At 40.1% G+C, this 23,303-nt stretch overlaps 1 protein-coding gene across 6 annotated transcripts in view; it reads left to right on the top strand.

Annotated features, from left to right (window-relative positions):
• si:dkey-237h12.3 (teneurin-3) overlaps positions 1 to 23,303 on the top strand; it is a 175,908-nt gene that overhangs the window by 66,135 nt on the left and 86,470 nt on the right. For all 6 annotated transcript variants that reach the window (XM_037780026.1, XM_037780025.1, XM_037780024.1 and 3 more), the window contains 2 exons: positions 7,174 to 7,399; positions 19,709 to 19,947. In XM_037780026.1, the coding sequence (XP_037635954.1) occupies positions 7,174 to 7,399; positions 19,709 to 19,947 (465 nt within the window). The remainder of the gene's footprint in view (positions 1 to 7,173; positions 7,400 to 19,708; positions 19,948 to 23,303) is intronic.

Raw genomic sequence — 23,303 nt, 5'->3', positions numbered from 1 at the left:
CCCAAACTGCATGAGATTATCATAAAGTAGGCATGTCTGTAAAGGGGAGACTCGTGGGTACACATAGAACCTATTTTCATTCACATATATGAGGTCAGAGGTCAAGGGACCCCTTTCAAAATGACCATGCCAGTTTTTTTTCACCAAAATGTAGTGCAAGTTTGGAGCGTTATTTAGCCCCCTTCACTAGACATGGTTGGTACCAATGGATTCCTTCAGTTTTCTAGTTTCATATGATGCCAGTATCTTCACTCTAGCTTTAAAAGTGAGCCAAAATAACCTAAAAATCGCAAATTGCATTAATGCGAAATTAGTGGCGTTAAAATGAATTTGCGTTAACACGTTATTATTGGGTTAACTATGACAGCCCTAGTCTATCCAGATTAAAAACCTCTAAAAACAGAGTATTAATAGCAACTAAAACAAAGATCTACTCCAGGAGGTGTTTCTGTAAAAATACCAATGCTTCATAAAACACCGTTTGATAGATATTGCAAGCATCATTAAGAAGCGAATGAGTCTGTCATTTCAGCGCTGGCATGCAGTATTAATCACAAAGGTCCTCTTTTTAAAGCATGTTGCTGATGGAGATGATGATAAGCTGACGTTGAGGAATTATGCAAAGGAGGCATCCGTCTTGATCTGATTTCAAAGCAAAACCTCATAAACCACACAGCTGTTTCATCTGCCTCCTCAGTCAGTGAGCCTGCACTTTAAAGGCCAGCTTAATTCCCTGTGTGTCCTGATGGAAGACGATGCCAAGCTTTCTTAGAGCCTCATTGTTTAGCGCGCTTATTCTTTTTTAAAATACACAATCCAACATATGCGAGGCAGTGGATAATCAAATTCAAAGTGCTACGGTGCCAAAAGCCCATATTTTAGCATGGTTGGCCCCCGTGGCTTTCAAACCCCCAACTCTACCAGTGAAGCACACACAGAATGCACACTGGACCAGTGCACTTCTGCTGCTGCTATATTTTGCTCACATAGATTGAGGTTATAACTCTACTGACACCTACTGTCTAGCCTTTTCCAGCCCAAATCAGCACATATATGCAGGTTCTTTAAACACGGGAAAACATGCTAAAATAGGCTATATACTAATTTCCCATTGCAAGTATGCCGTGCCATTGCACTGGCCTTTCTGCTTTTTAACCTGCTGTGTCGCGTTCAATGTCATATACATGCCACCTGCCACCGGAAGCAGGGTTAGTAAACAGTGAAAATGTTAAAGTGGTTACTTCTTTTTTACATCTGTTACTTGTTTACTCTCTCTTTCAAACTCTCAAACCACAGTTGGTGATTGTTGGAACACTGGAAAGACTAACACAGACGGTTTTGATGACTTTTATTTTGTTTCTGTTAGGACTGACCCGGATGCTTCGACCGTTGCCATGGTAATCGACCTTCAAATCAGTATTTGAATGCTTCATTTTTTGTTTTTATAATTAGCTCAAGAATTAAGGAATAATCCCATTTCATTTATTTATTCATTGTTCATAATCAACACTAATTATTATTAATAGTTATTCTCAGACGGATATCGTTGTTTGTTGTGTGTAGACGTGCGTTTGTGTACAGTAGTGTGGCAGCGGTGCTGTCCCGAAGCTTCGAATACCTTAGAATATTTCTCACCGAAGCTTCGAAGACCAATAAATCATATTCAAGACAGCTCTAGTGTCTGTTGAAGTGTGTTTTGCGACGATCCGCGATGTAAAATGACTGTTGTCTGACTGGAGTCTGGTGGCTTTGAGGAGAGCATATTAATTGTATGTTTTGTACATTAATAAATTATGATAATTGTCCAAATCTCTGTTGATTTTGTTTATTATATATTCAGAAAATTAGCATGTCCAGCCAGGTGTTTCCATCACTGCAAACCGGAGCTGGAGCAGATTAATACCTGTGACTATTTGTTCCCGGAATGAACCTTTCCCGCTGAAGACAAAAGCCAGATGTTAGTGGATTTTTTGTCCAATGGGAAAGGGGCTCAAGTGTGTGCAGGGTAAATTGAACACAAAGGGTTCATACTTTAAAAAAAAAAAAAAAATGACCAGCATACAGTCCAGACTTTCACATGTATTTGAACTGCAACATGGACTTGTATAGGACGCATAGCATGCAATTAAAATGGTAATTATAATATAAAAATTCCGACTTGTGAAGTCAACACTTACTTGATTGGTTACACAGATAAATCGTAAACAAGTCTCCCTTTTTTTAAAAAGCAACTATTGCACCATTTGATGTTGACTTGACCTCACAGAAATAAAGATTAAGGGGATGAGAGCATCTTTAAACTGGGAAAGAAAATGCTTGCATAATTAATCACTCAAAAATCCACAAGGACTCAGGTTTCAGATCTAAATATTTAAAAGGGCACAACTTGGTGTTCAGTAATAACTCAAAGGTTTAAATGACTAGTGTAGTTACACTTCAGACTTTTATATGTGCTCCTATATAAAAGTCTGTGAGTAGGTGTATTTGTTGAACCAAAAGGTGAACGAAGCCATTTTAGATCAATTCTCACAGCTGTTGATTCTTCTTCAGTGTGATACGACGGATCTAGTCCAATTGCTAAATGTGGCCATATTTATATAAGAGTAAAAAAAACAATAATATGTTTTATTTGCCCATTTGAAAATATTAAAACAGCAGCTTCTTGCATGGTCAAAGAGGGACAATCCACTGTAGCATAGCAACCGTGTTGCTGTCTGCACCTTTAAGCTTCTAAAGAAATTATTTCTTTAGATTCATGTTTTTCTCACTTTTTTTTCAGACCAACTGTACATTCTCTCTGTGTTAAAACATTGTACTCTCACACTTGTATTTTAGTGTGTGCTTTTGTTTTGCTTCTTTAACTTCACTCAGAACCAGAACTGTATCACCGTTTCACTTCATCCTTTTAGGGCTAACTCAAACGCAGCAATTCGAGTGGAAGACCTTATCTCTACCCAAAAGCTTTGTGTGCTTTTTGCAAAGTATGCGCACAGTAGGTTTAATTCAGTTCATGGGGTTTTATGTTCCCTTAGTTCATTGTGGGATTATGCAGTCCGATTTGCTGCATGTCAAATCCTACGCCTTTGAAGGTTTTTGGGATTTCGTGTTTTGTGTTATGCTCAGCATCTGCTGTCACCTAAAAAAAGCACGGTTCATTTCCTGTTACAGTTCGGTTCAGACATGCCTTTTAACACGTCAATTCGTCAGAAATTGATTCAAGATCGACCATAAAGTCGTGATAGTGAGAGTGTTTGGACTTGTTGAAACTCATCTCTGTGCTTGCTGTGCCGGCACTATTCCCATCAACCGTAATGCACCTGCACCGCATGTATTTTTATGTGTATGAAGCTACTGTACACTATGCTGCGTTTTCAGACTCCCAATACAAGCGGTGCAGCAGCAGGACAGCCTGCAAACTAAACAAGGACAATCAAGATGTTGGCTCGCGCTACATGCCGATGGATCAATATGTAGACATGAAGATAAATGGATACCGATTTGTGCAATATCTGTCGTGTATCTTTATTTGTAATGCATAAAGGGAAGGTGGATTGTTTACTGGGATCGACTGTGTCATATGTGGGCGTGATAATGAGATGGTGTTTGTACAGGAGAACAAAGACAGCTGGTTTTATGTATTTTACAAAAGAGGGGTCTTTGTTGTGTTTTCAGGAGGATGCTGCTGTTATTTCAGCTGAAATCTTATTTCATTAAATTACCTGATATGAGCATTAAGATTTCAGTAACACCATGACGCCCATGTCTATAATGCATTATATACATACCTATAATTTGTTTACAGTACACAGTAGCACTGTATAATCATGAATTACCTGTGGGGGGTTTCTGGACAATATTTGTCTTTGTTTTGTTAATGATTTCCAATAATAAATATATACATACATTTGCATAAAGCAGCATATTTGCCCACTCCAAAGTTGATAAGAGTATTAAATACTTGACAAATCTCCCTTTAAAGCTGAAGTAGGTGACATTGGAGCAAATATGATTTTAAAAAGTTATTTTTATAAAAATGGTCGCTATATCGTGACAGTAGTACATGAAACAACGGGTAACCTGAAAAAAATAATGTGCCTCTGTGTCCTCTGTGTCCTCCGGTGTCCTCCGGTGCTCCTTACGGCATCTGCAAGATTTCACAGACCAGAGGAAAACAAGCAGTAAGAGCTGATCTGAGGTCTGCTGTCCAGCTGCTGTCTTTGAGAGCCGGATGTCAATCACTCGCGAACTCCAACCAAATTATCAAACTAGGCCGCGCTGATCAAATATGAATCAATATTATGCTACTGTAATGCCTATTTCTCTCTTCAAATGTTTTCAGAATCATCTTGTAGTGCACGGTTTAGCTGTAAAATGAGAACGTTTGTGACACCGCCGTCATTGTGAAATCTAGTGAAGGAATGGCAAGAACCGGTCACATGACCGGAGCACAGCCAATAGAACGCTCTCTCAATGAAATGATGTGTGATTGGTCAAAGTCTTTTTTAAAACCTGAAAACAGAAGACTTGAATTACAATATGCTGAAAGGTTATTATGGAAATGTTGCACAATGATGCCAAAAATATACTGCCTACTGCCACTTTAAGGTACATTTTGAACAGAAAAATATGTGTGATTAGTTTGCGATTAATCACTGTTATAAGGCATTAAAATATGATTATAAGTTACTATAACAACTAAGTTATGTATTGTTCTTGCATATATTTAATTATATATATATATATATATATGTGTAATATTTACATACATTACCTTCATATATACATACTTAAAGAAAACAATGACCAGTTAGAGTAATGTATAATCACATTACAATGCATTATAATAGTGATTATAGTGCATTATAAAAAGATTAGAATATATTACAACTATATGGGAATTATACTACACTTTGATCCTTGCAAGAAAAAAAAGGGCAGTGAATGACCAGTAATTAAGAAATAATATGATACTTGGCCTCATAAGTCATTATAAAAGGCTCTATAATGTTATTTTAATGCTTATTGTTATAAAGCCTTATGGACATTTATGAGTGCCTTTAACTATGTTTATACAGTGCGATAAGCAGATTATAATATGTATGTTTATAATGCTCTATAGACATGAGCGTCATAGAAAGTGTTTTTTTTTTTTTTAGTCCTTTGTGATGATAAAGAAAATTGACTTCTAAAAATAATCCTCTCTGCCCATCAACACTCCTCTTACCACCATGTTGGATCATTTTCTGTTTTTCACAGCCCATCTGATTGTCCCCTCTGCTTCCTTTCCCCCCTTCCCCCCATGACATTGTGCCGTTGCACCATAGTGTGTGCTGATTATATGAAAAATGCTTCTGCTTGAAAGTGAAGTGGAGCTGGCGGCTGTTGTGGGCTCATACAGTGGAATATAAGGCCCAGAGGTGACGTCAAACCAGCCAGCGTTGGTGGATGATCCACATTTCTATTAGCCTACTTAGCACTTTTCTAATGGGGCTCACAGTCTAGCCCAGGAGATGAGTGGGATGTCTTGTATTCATCATCGCTAAGTCATGGCGGCCTTAAATTTTTCAGATGCAGATACCGCTGGTAATTCATGTGTTAGGATTCAGAGCTGACTTTGAACAAGGTGATGTGGTTTGATGAGGGGATCATATCTGATTGGGTTTGATCAAAGACTAATCGGGTATTAATTAATCTTAGATTGGCCTTCTGCACCGGCGCTGTGCACTCGTGTCACTCCTGATTCTGCTTCACACCCTTCATCTTTCATCATTCGTCTGTCTGCCTGTTTATCTGCCTATCTGTCTATTTCTATACAGATGAAACAGATGTTCTAAAAATGTATTCTATTATAAAAAAAAAATTAAATAAATCCAAGTAATCAGTCACAAAAATGATTGGTACAACCTGCCCCTGCTAAACTTTATTACAGCTGCAACTGTCTGTGCAATTAACTCGTGGAGTTTTACTCTTGGTAGTCATTCTTTTTACACTTTTCCTTACACTATATTTCTGATGTATTCCTCCCTTTGAATATGAGAGAAATAATCTTCAGTCGTAGCAATAGCCTGCTTGCACAGTAGCCTAAAGGTTTTTACCTCAAAGCGGTGGAAATGATTTGCTATAGCTCTGAATGGCATACATGTTTCCTATTTGCACTTTGGAACCAAATACAAGGCTCATTTGTCTGCACTGAATAGCTTGTTTTATGCATAGAAGGACACGGTGAAAAGATGAAGCACATAAGGACAAGGACAAAAATTGCACGGTTATTAAAGGCTCCTTTCAAAACAACGACTAGTGTCCTTTGAATGAAGCTGTTCCGTCGAGCTACAGTCAATAGCACCAAGCAGATTTTGATCCACGGCTGAAAGTCCACAAGGTCGTTATGCATGGCTGAGAAAGGCAAAGGTTAAATCATGCACCAGAACTGACATGCGGTTGTATGCTCTGAATTTAACTCCTTTAGGCTTTCTAAAAAAAAAAAAAAAAAAAAAAAAAAAAGCATGCTGTCAATGCAAAAACAACAGCTCCTAAAAGACACAACTCCCAGCTTTCTCAATCTTCACCAAGCCTCTGTAAGGCAAGAAAGACGATACCCATTTGGGGCTCATTGGAGCAAATCAGAATTGTCAGCACTGTGGGTTTTTACCTTTTAAACAGGGAAGATGGATAGATAATCACCACATGCCATTCTGGGGGCCAATTACACAGCTTTGTGTGAAATTGGAAAACCTGTTCTCTCAGAGCTCTAATGGATGTTCTGGTCATTAGTTATTTGAGAGTCTTCTCTGGCTGTAATCAAACGTGAAACATTGCGTTAAGCGCCCATAAAAGAACAGCTGCCTCTCTAAGTGACCTTCTGTTTAAGGGAACCCAACTGTCAGCCGTGTGGCGTTTTGCGACAATTATTATGTGTGTCGCCATAAAAGGGGCTCTTATTTCCCTTCTTTTTTGCAGTGGTTGCATCTCATTTTAATGTCTTGCTCTTGGTTGTATTTACTTTTCTGGGTCTGTTAGGTGGCTATGCTGTCATATCTTACAAGGCAAGATGCATACTCTTACCCATCTGCTGCTGTCTCTCAGTTAGCCAATCTATTGGGTGTAATTTGAATCGACAAAACAAACTACTTGAACAACACAAACTGATGTCTCGCTCCCTCTGCTTCACTCAAGGTGACCACCTATCCAGTCAGCAAGGCCCGCCTCCTCTCCCACCAGCCCCGCCACCACAAAGGCAGCATCCGTCCATCACGTCCCTGAGCCGCAGCTCACTGGCCAATCAGAGGAGCCCGAGCCCGCCGCCATCAGCCGGCCTGGCGACCGACTTGCAGAGTACGGCGGAATGCGTCCAGCTGCAGGACAGCTGGGTCCTGGGCAGCAATGTGGCCCTGGAGAGCAGGTGAGTGACCCACAATGACTTACAACAGAGCTGGGACATTCAGCTCCAGGTGGTATCATGGAGCCACTTTCACTGGCTGAGAAATAAGTGTGAAATAAATGAGCTGCTGTTTAGTTTAATCTCAGTTCAGCTTCAGTGTAATGTTCCAACGTTTGAAGTGTGCTCCAAGACCTGTCATGAATTTTAATTTTAAATTTAAAAAATCAAGGACAGAAACAGTAGTTGGAACTCTATATCACTCATTTAATTTGGTCGCTTGTTTGTCTCATTTGGCTTCCCCAAATTTACTGGCACTATCTGCTTTATCCCCTGGCGTGTTTGATGTGTTTTTTTTTCAGATATTGGCCCTTATCCATAAAACTCCTAGACAGGGTTAACAGTGACTCACCCAGTCGTGATTGAACCAGCTGTTTGTTTGTTTTTTTACCAGCTACCTGCTTTCTATTAATGCTTTCGTGTCTCCACCACATCTTTATCATTTGTACGTGGTGCAAAGGTTTCAGGAAAGCACATAATAAGTATCGCCCATCTTGGTAGGATGAAGTTCAGTAGCACATGTTAAACTCGAGCATAGCAGTGACATTTCTTGCTGTATGCTGAAGAGGAGTGCTGTGAACTATGAGTCATGTGATAATCTACATCCTCCCCAAGACAACTGGCAATAACCGGTGCTGTGGAACACACTGGGAACTGGCAATGATTAAATGGTGAAAAAGAAATATACAAAAAACAATAATTCTTAACACCAGATAATTTCATTTATGTTTTTAATGCTACTCCTCCAAAAATCGGTGGATGATAATTTTTTTAGGATTTTAGATATTTAAGTTTAAAGGAACAGTTATGTAGCATTTATGGGGGTTTAATGACAGAAATGGAATATAATATTAATAAGTATGTTTTCTTTAATGTATAATCACCTGAAAATAAGAAGAATTTTGCTTTTGTCACCTTAGAACAGGGGTGTCAAACTCATTTTAGTTAGTTAATTTTTCCCTCTCTTTTAGTGTAAAGAAGGACAAGTATATTCTGAAAACGTTCACAGTTAATGAACAATCCATTTTCAAAATAGATAATGAACAACCTGAGATGTCTCACTTATCTCTTGGCTGTGACTAAACACGAACAATTCATTTATCCTCTCTGTTCTCAGTTGTCCTGGCAAGTTCTTGTATTTTTTTGTGCCATGATGAGACTGATAGTGGCGCTCAATATTATATTCCTTGAGCACTGAAAGGTGCTGTGAACACACCAAGCACACTGGCTTTTCCCTCTGTGAAGAAATAGGAACTAGTCTGTTTTTCTTGGAAAACCCGACACCATGTGTACATCTTTCTCCTTTTTTGACAAAGACATTTTCCACCGGCTGTTCCTGCATGAACAGTAGCCTACACTTGACAGTGTTGTGTCACGTAGCCAGTATGTAAGCACATAGAATCTAATGGCGTATCCAGCATAGGGCCTGCTACTTATATAAGAACAGCGCGACCGCCAATGGAAAAATATAAATAGCAGTGCATTTTATTGGATTTGAATTTATGACTTCACATTCATTTTCACTTTGCAAAGTCATCCAGTTGGCTGGATTGGACCCTTTGGCAGGGCAGTTCTGGCCCTCAGGCCGTATGTTTGACACCCTGGCCTTAGAATGAACCGTTTTTTATCTACATATGGGGTTGTGTTGAGTTGCAAATGCAAAAAACTTGCAGATTCGCTGCCCAAAGGCCTATCCCAACCTTAACCATTTGAGGTCAATGCCAAACCTTAACCATTTCGTGAGAGTTTCGCAATTTGCGTGTTAACTTCTAGACACAACACATTTGGAGCAGGTCCTCTTCACGGAGCTGGTTGCCATGTTTCTACGGTAGCCCAGAACGCACAAACCAAACACTGGCTCTAGATAGGGCCATTCCCGTTTTTTGCGTTGGCCACTGTAGTTCTCCTTCACACTTGGCACACAGGAGAAGTTTCAGTTGGTTGCAATCTGCAACCTCACCGCTAGATGTCGCCAAATCCTACACACTGCACCTTTAATCCTATTTTTAAGGACTACACCTCATCAGGATAAATTATCATGCCACAAGTTGTGCGTGGCATAATACGATTCCTGCTGAGTTTGATAAACATGACACATGTTTTCTCCTCTGTTGAGAATAATGTTGTCAAGTGTTCATTGTCTTTTTGCTTTTTGTGTGCACCCACACCTTAATTAAAGGCTGATTACTAGATTAGATAGACCCATACTCCGAAGCAGAGTGCATGATTAGAGTGAACTATGGGAATACCAGAGAGCTTGGCAGTTCAAATCAGAGAGCCTATATCTTAACAAGGAACTTGGTAGGGGGATTGTGTGTTATGTCAAAAATTGCTGTGCAAGATACTACTTTGTCACAAGAGCCACTGCCAAGTTTTCCTCCTGAAACATCAGTTACATCTCTCTTAATCAGTGAGCTCAAACTATCCTGGCTAATGAAGTGTGGTACATTGCGCCGTGACTCAGAAATGGCCTCGAGTAGATGATTGCATTCTAGCCTGATATTACCCTGGCACAGCGTACCCTTTCCGAGGCTTAGATGAATGTAAACTTTGAATCGTCGTCTGTGGAGCAGCAGCCTCTTATGATCTGACTGAATCAATTGGGATATGTAGTGGCAGTTTCACTTTCTGGGGAAGATGCAGTGATTGAATACTAACCGCGCAATGACCTTGAGCTGTCTTAGCCGTATCGACAAAACAATATGTGCACACCTATCATCAGCGGAGGCATAAATCACTATCACCACAGTGGACTCTAAATCAAGTGCTTGTCGGTGGGTGGGAACTGAGGGCTGCTGCGAACCAACAGGGCCAAAAGGGAAGACCCGGTTCACCACATAATTGCAGATGTCAAGAAAACCACCAGGTTGGGAAATGTAAACAGAAGCTCCAGAAAGTATTTATTACGGTGCCCTCGGGGGGTTTGTAAGCCAGCAAAGTCCTGGCGCAGCACATAGTAGGTGGCCTCAGGTACAGCTGGGATCTCTTTTTGAATCCTCAACATTGACATGGATTTGATTTCTCATGCTGCACAGTAGACGTGGTCACATGTGTACACCGTAAATTATTCCGTACAAGACAGCTGATTAAAAGAAAGTGTCAAATATGAATCACAATGTTATGATCTTGTTTAATATATTTCCTCTGACATGACCTCCTTGAAAATAAAGCACTCATTTGACAGCATTAGCTACTTTTACAGCAATTAGCAGCAATGAATTATGCGTGTGTAACCTCCCATAAAAGTGCTAGTCTTCAAAGCACGAGTGTGCTAATTTGACTCAATACCAACTAGCTTTCAGTGAGAATAGCTTTCAGTGTTCTAATAAATGAGTGAAGTGCTGCACTCAGAAACTACTGCTCATTATTCTATGGTGAGTGAACAAAGTCACCGATCTTACTGTGATCATGCTGCCAAAGCTGTGTTAAGACACCAAGTTTCATTTTGGCTCATTTACTCTCACAGTTTAAAAAGATCAAATATATGTGTCACACAAATGGAGCCTTTCTTTTACAGCTTAGGGAAAATAAAAAGGAAATAAACATCAAGCGGTATTACAACTTGGGCCCAGCTAACTAGAAAAGTGCACCCAGTAGACTCCATATCTGCCCCAGGTGTATCTGCAACAACTACTGCAGTAATGTTGGATTGAATGAATACTGTATATACCACAATTGTCTAAACCGCAAACGCATCATACACGTTTTTCACTTGCACGCATCACGCAACAGATACACTCTCATTTTGATTTATCCAGCTGTCTGCACCGGCTCCGTGGGAGGGTTGCTGAGCAAAACTCAGAAGAGTGGCTTGTCATATTGACAATAGCATTAACAGCCCACCTTAAGTGAGCCTGAGCCGAAGCTGTGGCTAACTTCGGGGCTATCCCACGGATGTATAAAGAGAACAGTGTTGGAGGCAGGCTCCCGTACATTCCTATGAGTTACTCAGTGGCTCATGAAGCGTGTTCATATTGGGAAGTTGATTTACCTTAAAAAAATTATCTGCTGAGTTACAGATGTCTCATTCCCAATGTAAGTCAACGGGAAAAAGTGTTTTTGGGCCCAATGGCATCACGTGACAAACACAGATATTGTAGTACCTCCATTTGGCCACTATGTAAAAATTGCATTAAAACCCAACCCACTTCCTGGGGGCTTGGGCTAACCTCTTCAGTAAACAGACTATGCTAAGCAAGACACGGGAACTTGGCTTGTGTCTTGAGGAGTTGTTGCATTTATTCACCGACAGCCTGAACCGTACACGCACTGCACTGCCACGCTCACAGCTATAACCTTCATGCTGACTTTATATATTTATACTTTATACTCGTCAGTCCACCACACACACGCGCTCCCTCGCTCTCTCACACCGACACTCAACCTACACACTGAGTTATTCCTCAAATGAGTTCACTACTTGTATAACACGTTTTAGTTTAAAAAAAAAAATCTTAAAAATAAATAATTCCCCGATGCTTAGGCCTGGCGGGGAGTCAACTTAGGGCTGGCGGGCTTGCAATACACTGACAGAAACCCTGATACATGCATGCAATTCTCTAGAATTGCAAATCAAGAGAGGAACAATTTGTAATGTGTAACAGAAACAAGAGTTCAAACTGAAGCAGTTGTTGATCACTTGCGTCCCCTACCAGCCGGTTAAGAGTAGTGAGGAGTCAGCAGTCAATGACGGTATTGAAACAGTCAATAAAATATGTTTTCAAAGAGTGTGAATCACTGCAACCATGAGAGGTCCTTGAGCATACAGTCATAAATGAGCACAAAACAAATTAGGCTGATGGGTCCAGCAGTATGCGAGATTAGCTGTAGACAGACAGACAGGAACACAAATACATACTGTGTGTTCCAATACCTGTACTACCATACTATTCAGTATGCCAGAAACAGATTTAGTATGTCCCAATACATAGTATGTCAAATGCAGTATGCAAAAAAATACCAGGATGTCCTATATATGATCAATATACTGTATGAGCGAGAGGGTCAAAGTTCAAGGCGCAATGTTAAGACGAAGTCCCAATTGTATACATACTGCATGCAATACAGTACGTACTTTGTAATGGCAGCTGCAGTAGGTAATAAAATAAAAAAATTAAAAAGTATGCAATTTGAAACGTAGCCCTAATTTCCTGGTAGAGAATAACGATACAATGAGTCCATACTTGTTTGTACTGTAAAATTATGTTGATTTTATTGATGTTCTATTACTGATGCTTGATGGGTATTGCACATTTTTATGACTGATTTTATGTGATTTTTTTTTTTTAAAGTTGAGTGACATGAAAGGCGCCATTAAATAAAATGTATTATTATTAATAATAATCTTATTATTATTATTATTATTATTATTATTATTATTATTATAATTAGTATTTTTATATTATGAAGAAGAAGAAGAGCATTTACAAGTTATAACACTGGATCAGTAGAAGTCATGGTATCTGTTACCATGAGAAATGCAGGATATGCACTTCAGATAATTCTTCAGATAAATAAAATATATTATTATTATTATAATTATTATTAATATTATTGTTATTAGCAGTAGTAGTAGTAGTAGTAGTAGTAGTAGTATTATTGCATAGAGCATTTATATGTTATAACAGTGGATCAAGAGAAGTGCTGCTATCTGTTACCATGAGAAATGCAGGATTCACACTTGAGATAATTCTATGAAATGATTCGACGTCAGCCTTTGTTCTGCTTTATTCTAACAAAGACGGCTCCATTTAAAGGGCTCAATTAGCTGGCAACAGAGCAGTGATGCTGCTTGCTGTTCGTTGCTATTCTCAAGTGCAGACATCCAGATCTTTAAAGTGTGTGGAGTACTGCTAATAAAGCCCCTCAGGTTTCCCTTACTAAACACTTGGCTTCACTGAAATAGTTTTGTGAGATATTTTCAATTAGAAATATTCCATTGAATTTCATTATAAAATGAATTGCCACGTCCCTCAAGAGACCAATGCACATATACGGTAATTATACTTGAGCAGTACTTAATCCTTTGTTTAAAATAGACTATTCCAGTATGTGTGAAATTAGCATGTTTGACGCCTTTATGGTGCGAGCTATAAGATCCATAAGTGCTTCACTGGATAAGATACAGGTAAGGCATCTGCTCTTACATATGTATGTCCTTTAGAGCCCACTTGGGCTTTTTTTTTCCTCCACTTAGATTCAATGAGATTCAGCCAGAACAGTCGTTATGACATTTCAGAATCTTCAGAGGCTTTTGAAGACCTGCCTAGCCACACGTTGCAGTTATAAATGTGCTGTCAATCCCCGTTGGATTCATGTGTCAAGGGAGTCCTTTTGTGAAATGAAATTATGTCTCCGCTCTAACATCATCATGTGGTACGGTGTCCCACCGACAGTACATTTTCCTGATGGAAAACGTGTTAGAATTGTTCTCGGGGGTGAAAAAAAGAATAGGAGAGGTAATCCAAGTAGGGTTTTCTTTGTGTGTGTGTGTGTTGCTTGTGTGGGATGCACATGTAAATCATGAGTCAGACAGTCATGCTTCACATCAGAGGACAAAAACTGAACTTTTTTTTTTTTTGTACAGCAGCCATGGTGTCAGGATGGCACACGGACTGATTAGTCATGTGTAAGATACCAGCCAACTAGCCTTTGGGAATAGAAAGGAGCTCGCAGTTATTTCCTGGTTACCTGCCAAAGTGGTTGGTGGTGTAGACAAAGTGGTAATCCTCAAGACGTATTTTTTTTTTTCTTCTTCTTCTTCTCGTGTGTTTTCCTTCTCATTTATTTTGCCAACATATTTAGTGCCAAGCGCACATTTCTGTGGTGATTCCATCCAGAGTTCTGCAATATTTTCCTCTTATTCTAGGCTACTGTATAAACTGCTGGCAACACGAAATGCATCTGGTCCAGATGAGTTTTGCCAGGAAATGTAAAAAGCTTTCATGAACAGATGATGGATAGTGAGGAGTGATCTAAATAGTTATATTAAAATAAATCATTACACATTACACATTGAACCTACAGGAGCTAAAATACACGTCACCGCAGGAGATTAAAAACTGTCTCATAGCATAGAGTTGGACTCCAAATCTGTATGCACATAAAAGCTGAGCTCTCCTTAAACCAAACCTAATCAAACCCGTTAAATATACAGTAATATAGTCCATGTGCAAACAATCCGAGCACTCCGAGGGAGCGACTCAAGATGGCACCACGCTGATCTCCGTGGGCAGGACGGCACAGAAAAGCTTGCCGGCACTGAAATACCACCACACGGGTGCGGCGATAACTCTACCAGAATAGCACCTGCTAGCAGGCACCCCCGTTGCGAGGGCAGGTGGTGATCTGGAGGAAAGCGACGGCGACGGCGGCGAGTGTGAAGACGAGCCACAGCACGCCCGCCACATCTGTAGCCTTTTTTTTTTTTTTTTTTTCTATTGGCCACGGATTGAAGCAGCCTGATTATTCCGGCTCTCACCTTGAAATGCTAATGCTAACACAGAACAGCAGCTAATAGGCAGATTACATATTCCGAGGGCTTCGATTCGCATTGTTTCTAGTGTGCTCTCTCACCCTTCCAGCTGGAGCTTAGCCGTAGACAAATCCACCCACTCTCTGTTTAGTCTTTTGTCCTCTGTGAGGATGTTTTCAAATGTCATCCTGATGACAAGCAATGTTGTGAGAGCAGAGGAGGCCGGGCTGGCTGCTGCTTTTGTGTACCGGGCTTCTCAATGGGACAGACAGGCGTGCTCACAAACGCACTGCGATCACACTGACACGCAGCCATTCATTTGCTCTCAGTCTCACACTCTTCTTGATTGTCTCTTTTCCCTTCTCTCTCTCACTCAAAGCGCACATCACACTGCTATCACTAGGGCTGGGCTTGGATTAGCATAGTAATGTGCCTTGTTGCATCACACTGGCTGTAATCAATTAGCCGGTCAACCAGCAGACATTTACACTGGTCCGCTGTTTGCTAATCATGTCCAACAGCATTTCATCTTTAGCCCCCCTTCAGTCTGCCGCTTTAGAAAAAAAAAACATGAAAAACATCAACACCAGAATTACAATAAACGCCGAGTGCAATAAATGTCCAGCGCGGGAATTTGTCTCGGTGACGCTGGTACACACAGATTCTGACAGCTTTTATTTTCCCTCTCGTACAAAGCAAAAAGGGATATAAATGACTGAAATATAGCTGACTTTCTAGTTTGTAACCCCCCCACAGGCTGCCATATGTTTCTGGTAATTATAGGCGCATTCAGATTGTTCAACTAAATTGTGCAAATAAACACTATTTTGTGTTTGTTCACGTGTTTTTATTTGACATATTTATTAATCCAGTTTTCCATTATTTAGTTTAGTAATTACATTATACCCTGTGGTTACGTGCCCTAACGCTGCGGTACAGATGTGCCGTTGATGTTTTTAGTTCAGGTGTCTTTGACTTGGAGCCCGTGAGAACATTAAGTGCTCATATCTTTGCATAAATAAGAGCCCAGGTGGATTTGAGACCTCTTATTTACAGACAAAACTGTCTCCACTTCATCTCTGCAACTTGAAATTGGTAGTCACCTCCCTCAAATAGAGTGCACACACACACACACACACACCACACACAAAATCACGTCCCTTTCTGTCTACCTCATCAGATTGCATCCACTTACACTTAACGCTGTCTGACTACACGTCTGCCGCCTCCGTCGTTGTGCAAGTTTTGACCTCAATTCATACCCAGCTGTGTATTACAGACTCTGCTGCAGCAACAGCACAGATTGTTCCAGATTGAAGGGTCTGAACTTCTCCCAGGTTTGCAGACGCCCTGGGCATTGTCATTCCAGCAGTGACACACTGTAACCTTTAAATGGAATCCCTGTCTGTCCATGACAGCACGTGTCAATCGGGGCATCAAGGAGCCAGACGATCCAAATCTGACATTTGTTCTTCTTTAGTCGCGAATTGATCAGAGGAGGTTTTAGCCCAGAGATATCCTCACAGGAGATAGGAAGTAGCTGAAATATCAGCGGCGGGGCTGAAATATGAGCAATGCATTATGGTGTAGGTTTAAGATGTGTCCTTTGTAAAACAAATCTGTTAAAACCATTGGATAAATATCTGATTACTGACTTCCCTGAGCATGTTTTTGGACCGCTAAGAGTGGACAATCTTCAGAAACAACATTTAACCTCTTAAGCCCTAGGGTGCTGGAAGGTGTGATTTGCCTAGACAGACTCAAAATAAATCATCAATAGCTCCACAACTACCAGGTCTATATGCATGATCTTGGTCTCTGTGGATAGGCAAGACCTGGGAGAATTCATCCCCAGTGTAAGTAACGTTCTGACTGTTACTATGCCTGAGTAAATTGTGATGAACCAAAGGAAAAATTTCCTTTTTTATCCTTACCAAAAATGTTTTCTAGATTAGACAGTGGGTAACATCATTTTAGCAATAATGCCATGCACAGAGATGCAAATTCATTCAGCAACTCCTTGACTACAACTGTGCCAAAGCAGATATATAAATAACACAAAGCACGTAGATTCTGCGTAGGTTTTAGTAAGAGTAGGACCGTGCGGACTCTCCATTTGGCCACTTGGCTACCCAAAGTGTGCCAAATGAGTTTTCTACCTCTTGAAAGGGAATCAGGCTATAAATACTACTGATATCCACTACAGGAGGCTATGTGCACACAATGGAGCCTTTGGTCATGACATTTACCCTGTGCATCATCAGATTCTACCATTGTGCACAGAATAAAATCAATACAAAACAAGTTAGGAGTCATTTTATTATAATAATGAAATATGATCAAGTAAAACTTAGATAATAACAAATAAGATCAATAACAATGTAAATAAGATGACAAAAAATAAATCCAAAGTCAAGTATGTATATGCACTATAAAAAACAGTTAAAAAATATTATAGTCTACAAATACAATTTCCTACAATACAATGATTTTGTACCTAAAATATTGAAATCATTGTCAAACAAACATTGTTTGGAAAAAATACACTTGCAGTGTTTTAGTAGCGTTATGGCCTCGTCTTTTAGAAACAATTCGGAAAAAAGACCACCACAAGTTTTTAAAGGCAGTGATTTAACACACAGCTCAGTACCAGGTTGGTCGGGTGAAAGAGGTTAAAGAGTACTATAGTTAATGAAACTGCTTTAGGCATGTTGGCCCACCGTTCCTATCAACTAATCAGGGAAACTGTGATTAGTACAGTAAGTGCCACTACATGGATTTTCGGTCCTTAACTGCTCAGCTTCAGATTATGCACCCAATTAGCCGTCCTCAAGCTCTTTTAGTACAGATCCACAGACGGGATTAAAAGAACCTTTTCAAAACTTACACGGAGACTTCACACATGCTGCACAAATAATTGATGAGCAAACACTGCTTTATCAGTTTATTGGTGTATTTAAATTAGCGGCTACCATGGCAACCTGTTCCCCCTGGGATCTATAGGACCCTTCAAACACTGTAAAACGTTGTGTAGGACAGCAAGGAAGGAGGACTGCTTTCTCTGGGCCTTTTATCTCCAAAATGATATTGTAGCATTTATCCCACTTTATTTATTTGATTTATGCTGAGGTGCCTTTGCGCAAGGCACTTAACCCCCAACTGTTCCAGTTGAAAAGATATTGCTGTGGTGGTGCTGGGCAGGTGCTCTCAGATGTAATTTTGTGTGTAACTGTGAGTGTGAAGGAGAGGAATCATGCAGAGCGACTCTTAACTGAATAATAAAGGTTGTATTGTACAAATTGTTTATTTGAATTATTTAATATTATTATTATTATTCAGCACAAGTCTTGTTTTACATAGGGCTGTCAATCGTTTGAAATATTCAATCGCAAATTAATCACACATTTTTTATCCGTTCAAAATGTACCTTAAAGGGAGATTTGTCAAGTATTTAATACTCTTACTGTATGAACATGGAGTGGGAAAATAGGCTTGCTTTATGTAAATGTATGTACATATTTATGGAAATCAATTAACAACACAAAACAATGACAAATATTGTCCGCAAATCCTCACAGGTACTGCAAATTGTAACAAACTCAAACCCAACAGGCAACAACAGCTGTCAGTGTGTCAGTGTGCTGACTTGACTATGACTTGCCCCAAACTGCATGTGATTATCAAAAAGTGGGCTTGTCTGTAAAGGGGAGACTCGTGGGTACCCATAGAACCCATTTTCATTCACTGATCTTGAGGTCAGAGGTCAAGGGACCCCTTGGAGAATGGCCATGACAGTTTTTCCTCACCACAATTTTGCGTAACTTAACTGGAGTGTTTTCTAGTTTCATATGATACCAGTATCTTCACTCTTGCTTTAAAACTGAGCCCACTACAACCTAAAAATTGCAAGTCATGTCAATGCATTAAAGAAATTAGTGGCGTTAAAACTCATTTGCGCGCGTTATTATCGCGTTAACTTTGACAGCCCTAGTTTTACAATGAACTCCGAAAGTAATTTTGGTGAAGAATTTAAGACTTATTTTTCTATTAGAGATCTATTATCTGAAAAACAAGCAAGAGTAATTACCAGTAATCTACAAAGTAGTAAATATTGCTTGAAAATGTCCAAAAATGGATAAAGTGTTATGAATGAAATTCTGCAGTTGTGGGTAGGAGGAGCATTTGTAATGCATGGTCAATCTGTTCAATTTCCCTGGCCGTCGCCATAAGCCTAGAGGCATTTGGGTATTAATCTCTAAGTAGTGGCAAGAGTGGCAACAAGGCTTAATTCATTTACTTAAGAGCTTTTCACGTGGGGTTTAAAAGTTAATAGGACAATCACTCCGTAGTGCATTTGATTAAACCCTCTTAATTACCCCAGGTATAATGGGCTATTAGCGAAGGCCCAGTTGTAAAAGGGCAAGTGGGAGATGATTGTTTTTATGAGGTACTTTTTGTTCACCTCTTCCAATGTCAGGAATAAACTGAATATTATAATTCAACCCAGTTCCTCTTGCAGTGTGATCCACATGGGAGTTACTAGTATTGTAGGGTGTACTGTATTTTAGTGATTTTTTTTTTTTTTGGTATTTGAATTTAAATTGGACTTTCTTTGTGGACAGATTGGGAACAGGAGCAAATTGGGGTCTTTTATTCAACTAAAGGACAGTTTGACAACGATGGACCCATACATTAAGCTGATCAGGCCTTTAACTTTTGGGATGCTGTTTTGACCCATCACTCATTTTACAGTTATTTATACAATATATATTCTTCTATTTCTTTCCCCCTCTCTGCAGGCACTTTCTTTTTAAAACGGGCACAGGAACGACACCTTTCTTCGGCGCAGCGGCCCCCGGTTACACCATGGCGACAGGGACGGTTTACTCGACACCGGCGCGCCCTTTGCCCAGAAACAGCCTGTCCAGAGGGGCTTTCAAGTTCAAGAAGTCACCGAAACACTGCTCCTGGAAGTGCACCGCCCTGATCGCTGTGGGGATCGCTGTGGTTCTGTCCATCATCCTCTGCTACTGCATAGGTAAGGAGGGGGGTTGATGTTTGAGACAGACATTTTGAAATCTAGTTGTATCAGATGCATAACGATAATTATTTCTTCTCAAATCACAAACAGCCAAATGACAACATTAGAAAACAGGGCATGACAGATTATGGGACATTATTAAGATTATCATATTAATGAGTGCTGCACATCAGCTAGTTTTGTCTCTTTTGAACACACACACATTTCCACAGTTATGGTAAGTCACAAAAATTAGGATAAGAGCAGATTTGAGTGCTGTGTGTCTAGACTTCGCCCTTGAGAGTTGAAACAAAAACATTTAGACTCAGGTTTTGATTTAAGACTCTGTAACAATAAAAACTAAACAAAACCGAAACAGTCAGTCCTGGCATATTTAATTATTAGACCTGTGCGTTCAAGGGTCTTGGTCCCAGCAATGGAAATAACATAATTAAAACAGCTTGGAAAGGAGCATGTCAAAACCATAAAGCATGCCATTTTAATGGTCAGCATTCAGACCTGAAAGTCTTTTCATCTTGACTTGCAATTTGTTTATGAAGACTAATGAGCGGATGACTTGGACTTGGAGTTGATGTTTGATTTGGACCCACCCCAAAGGACTCTAAAGGTGCTCTGCTCATGTCTCTCTCTGTCTCAATCATAGATGCTCTCTAGCTTTTACCCAAACGTTCTTTTCCCTACTGTTAAGGCCTTTACACACTGGGGGCGGGTTTTTTTCGTGCAATTAATTCGCACATCAATATATTTTTTAGCCCTGTTGTTTTTGTCATAAATACTTTCACATAGAATGCGAGTATTACACAGCAAAAAAACAACACCATTTTTTTTCAGAGCAAGGTACATTTTTTTGGAGCTTTCAAAGCATTTTGGTAAAAGGAAACTCAATAAAATTGATTACAGTAGCTTAGGCTATATAACAATTTACCTCAGACAGATTTCCAGACTGGGTCAAAGGGATCCTGGTACATTGCTGGATGCATGAGCAGCGTGTGACGGCTGCCTCGCTGAACTGATGCGTCTCTCACGCGTGTGGTGTCCACACCGACAGCATTGCTATTGCTGCTGCTGCTGCTGCTGCCGCCAGCCGTTTCTTTCCGTTTCATTTCATTATTATTGTCATTTACAGTTATTTTAGACAGAAAAAGGTTGAGAAGTTAAGAAGCGTATGCTCATTTGTAAATAATAATAATAATCCACAATCAAAAGCAGCTACTATTAATTTAAGGAGCCCTGCAAGTCACTGCATTTTCCAAAACTGTCCTGCAAATATTTCAGAATAAAAGCCTCGTTTTAACCAATGAAGAATTTCTGTCCACAAAAAAACGCTGGATGACTTTTATTTTGAAACAGAAACAGGAAGTGTTGAGTTAAAAATAAATATTTTCTTTTTTTCTAGTCTGCAACATATTCTACATATATGGACTTCGAAACTGTAATAATTGTAGCACTCTCTAAGAGAGATGCAGCCGTGCCTGAGCCATGCTGCTCATGTGGGCAGTGCGGCTGCTCTAACCTGTCGACATGGGCGCCGCAATAGAAAGCAAGAGGTTCCGCAATGCACACACGCTGCTCACGCTCCTGTGCGGCTCAGGCGTTAGTCCTCTGCCTGCGCAAGTCTGTTATTGAAAAAGTGTTGCAACTGTCGCAAATTTACCTCGCTGCCGGTATGAATAGTTTTAATCTGAAATATTCACAGCCGAGTATTTTGCATTTTCATGTTTATTCGTCAAGCCCCCGGTGTGTAAAGGCCTTTAATCTATACAGTTGACGACACGTTACCATCATCAGTTCAAGGCCACACTTCTACTACTGTAGCCTTCAAACTTGCAGTCTGCACCAGCTCCTAGGTAGCAATTTAAAACAGTCCTCTCTTTTCCTCCTCACACTGGTCCACTTGAGTCTCTGATCGTGTTTGGAAGCAGTTCAGGAGGTGAAAATCTCATCTGTAAACTGCTCACATTACCTGATATTCTAGGCTGAACATCTGTACCGACTGGGGGCTTAGAGCAGAACTTCCCTCTTGATTCTCTGGAGGGGCAATTCAGGGAAAAATCAGCCTGGATATCCGAGCCTGGATATCCGAGCCTGGCATGAGGATATTTTTTATAGGGGATGACTCTTTAGTGTTAACACTATTAGATCCCGACAATATGGAATGTTTACATATTAATACTGTGCTTTTGAAACACATCTAACCAGACAAAATTAACATTACACCACGGCTTTGGCGTGAATATTGCCACTGAATACTTGTTGTTATTGTTTGATGAGGAGGTGCAGCACAAGCTATCACCCGGTTGTATAAAAAACAGCAGTTATTTAGCCGGAAGCGACATCTTTCTTTCATTTTAGGGCGAGAAAACATGACTCCATTATCTGCAGTGGCATTAGACAATCTTTAGACATGTCATTCAGTCAAACGGAACAAATGATAGACAAGTTGCCCTAGAGTGAGTGTAGCCAGCAGGCCTCTTAATCTGTATGAAGTTTGATCTCTGCCAGGAGTATTTCTATTTCACTGCCTTTTCCTTTTTGCAGAAATTGCAGATGTCCTGATATGATTCAGTAGCGTCTGTCTGACTAAGCTCTCAGTCAGATATGCAGACATGGCCCGAGTACAGTTTCCAACAAGACAGCCCTGTCTGTTTCCCTTTGACAGGGGGCTGTGCATCATCTCCGCACTTCTGATCCCCATTTCACAGAATTTATGTCCTCGGGGGTTCCTGTTAAAACACAGGCAGGGCGTTTCAAATGGCCGGCACACAGATGGCAGCGTCAAAATGAAACACAAGTTGAGGAGCTGAATTCTTATAGAGGAAACGGTCCCAAACGCTTGATCTTTACAGAAGACCTCAGTCCACAGAGCCTTTTGTTGTGCTTGAACCAAAACTTGCTTATTCTTCTTATACAGGAAAGGCTTTTATCTCGGTCAGAAAGATAAACTAATGCTCTTCCTCTTCCCTCTCCTGTGGGCATTATTATTTCCTGTGACGTTTCCTTTACTGCATGTGTCAAAACTGACTTCTTGCTAACCTTTCAAATCTTGACCACAGCAATAAACCCGTTACAGATTCATGTCTCCTTATGCCGTCCCTTGTCATCCGAGCCCTTAATCTTTACACTGTGCCTCTCTCCCTGAGGGGATATATAAGTATTCATCCAGCTTGGAGGCAGGGGAAATGTGACACAGTTGTATAAGGAGAAATATGGGGTTGTTGGGTAGATCCTATAACCAGTGTTTTATTGGTGAGTGGAAGGGGGAGTGCTCTCATGGAGGAGAGGTCATAAATGTGTTATATCAATATTCACAATCCCTTTATTGACTTAACCGTTTTGTTACTTGTTGTCGTTCA

This window comes from Sebastes umbrosus, chromosome 9 (genome assembly GCF_015220745.1).
Source record: "Sebastes umbrosus isolate fSebUmb1 chromosome 9, fSebUmb1.pri, whole genome shotgun sequence".
NCBI lineage: Eukaryota > Metazoa > Chordata > Actinopteri > Perciformes > Sebastidae > Sebastes > Sebastes umbrosus.
Note: the sequence above shows the minus strand (reverse complement) of the source record. Positions and strands in the feature narration are given on the sequence as shown.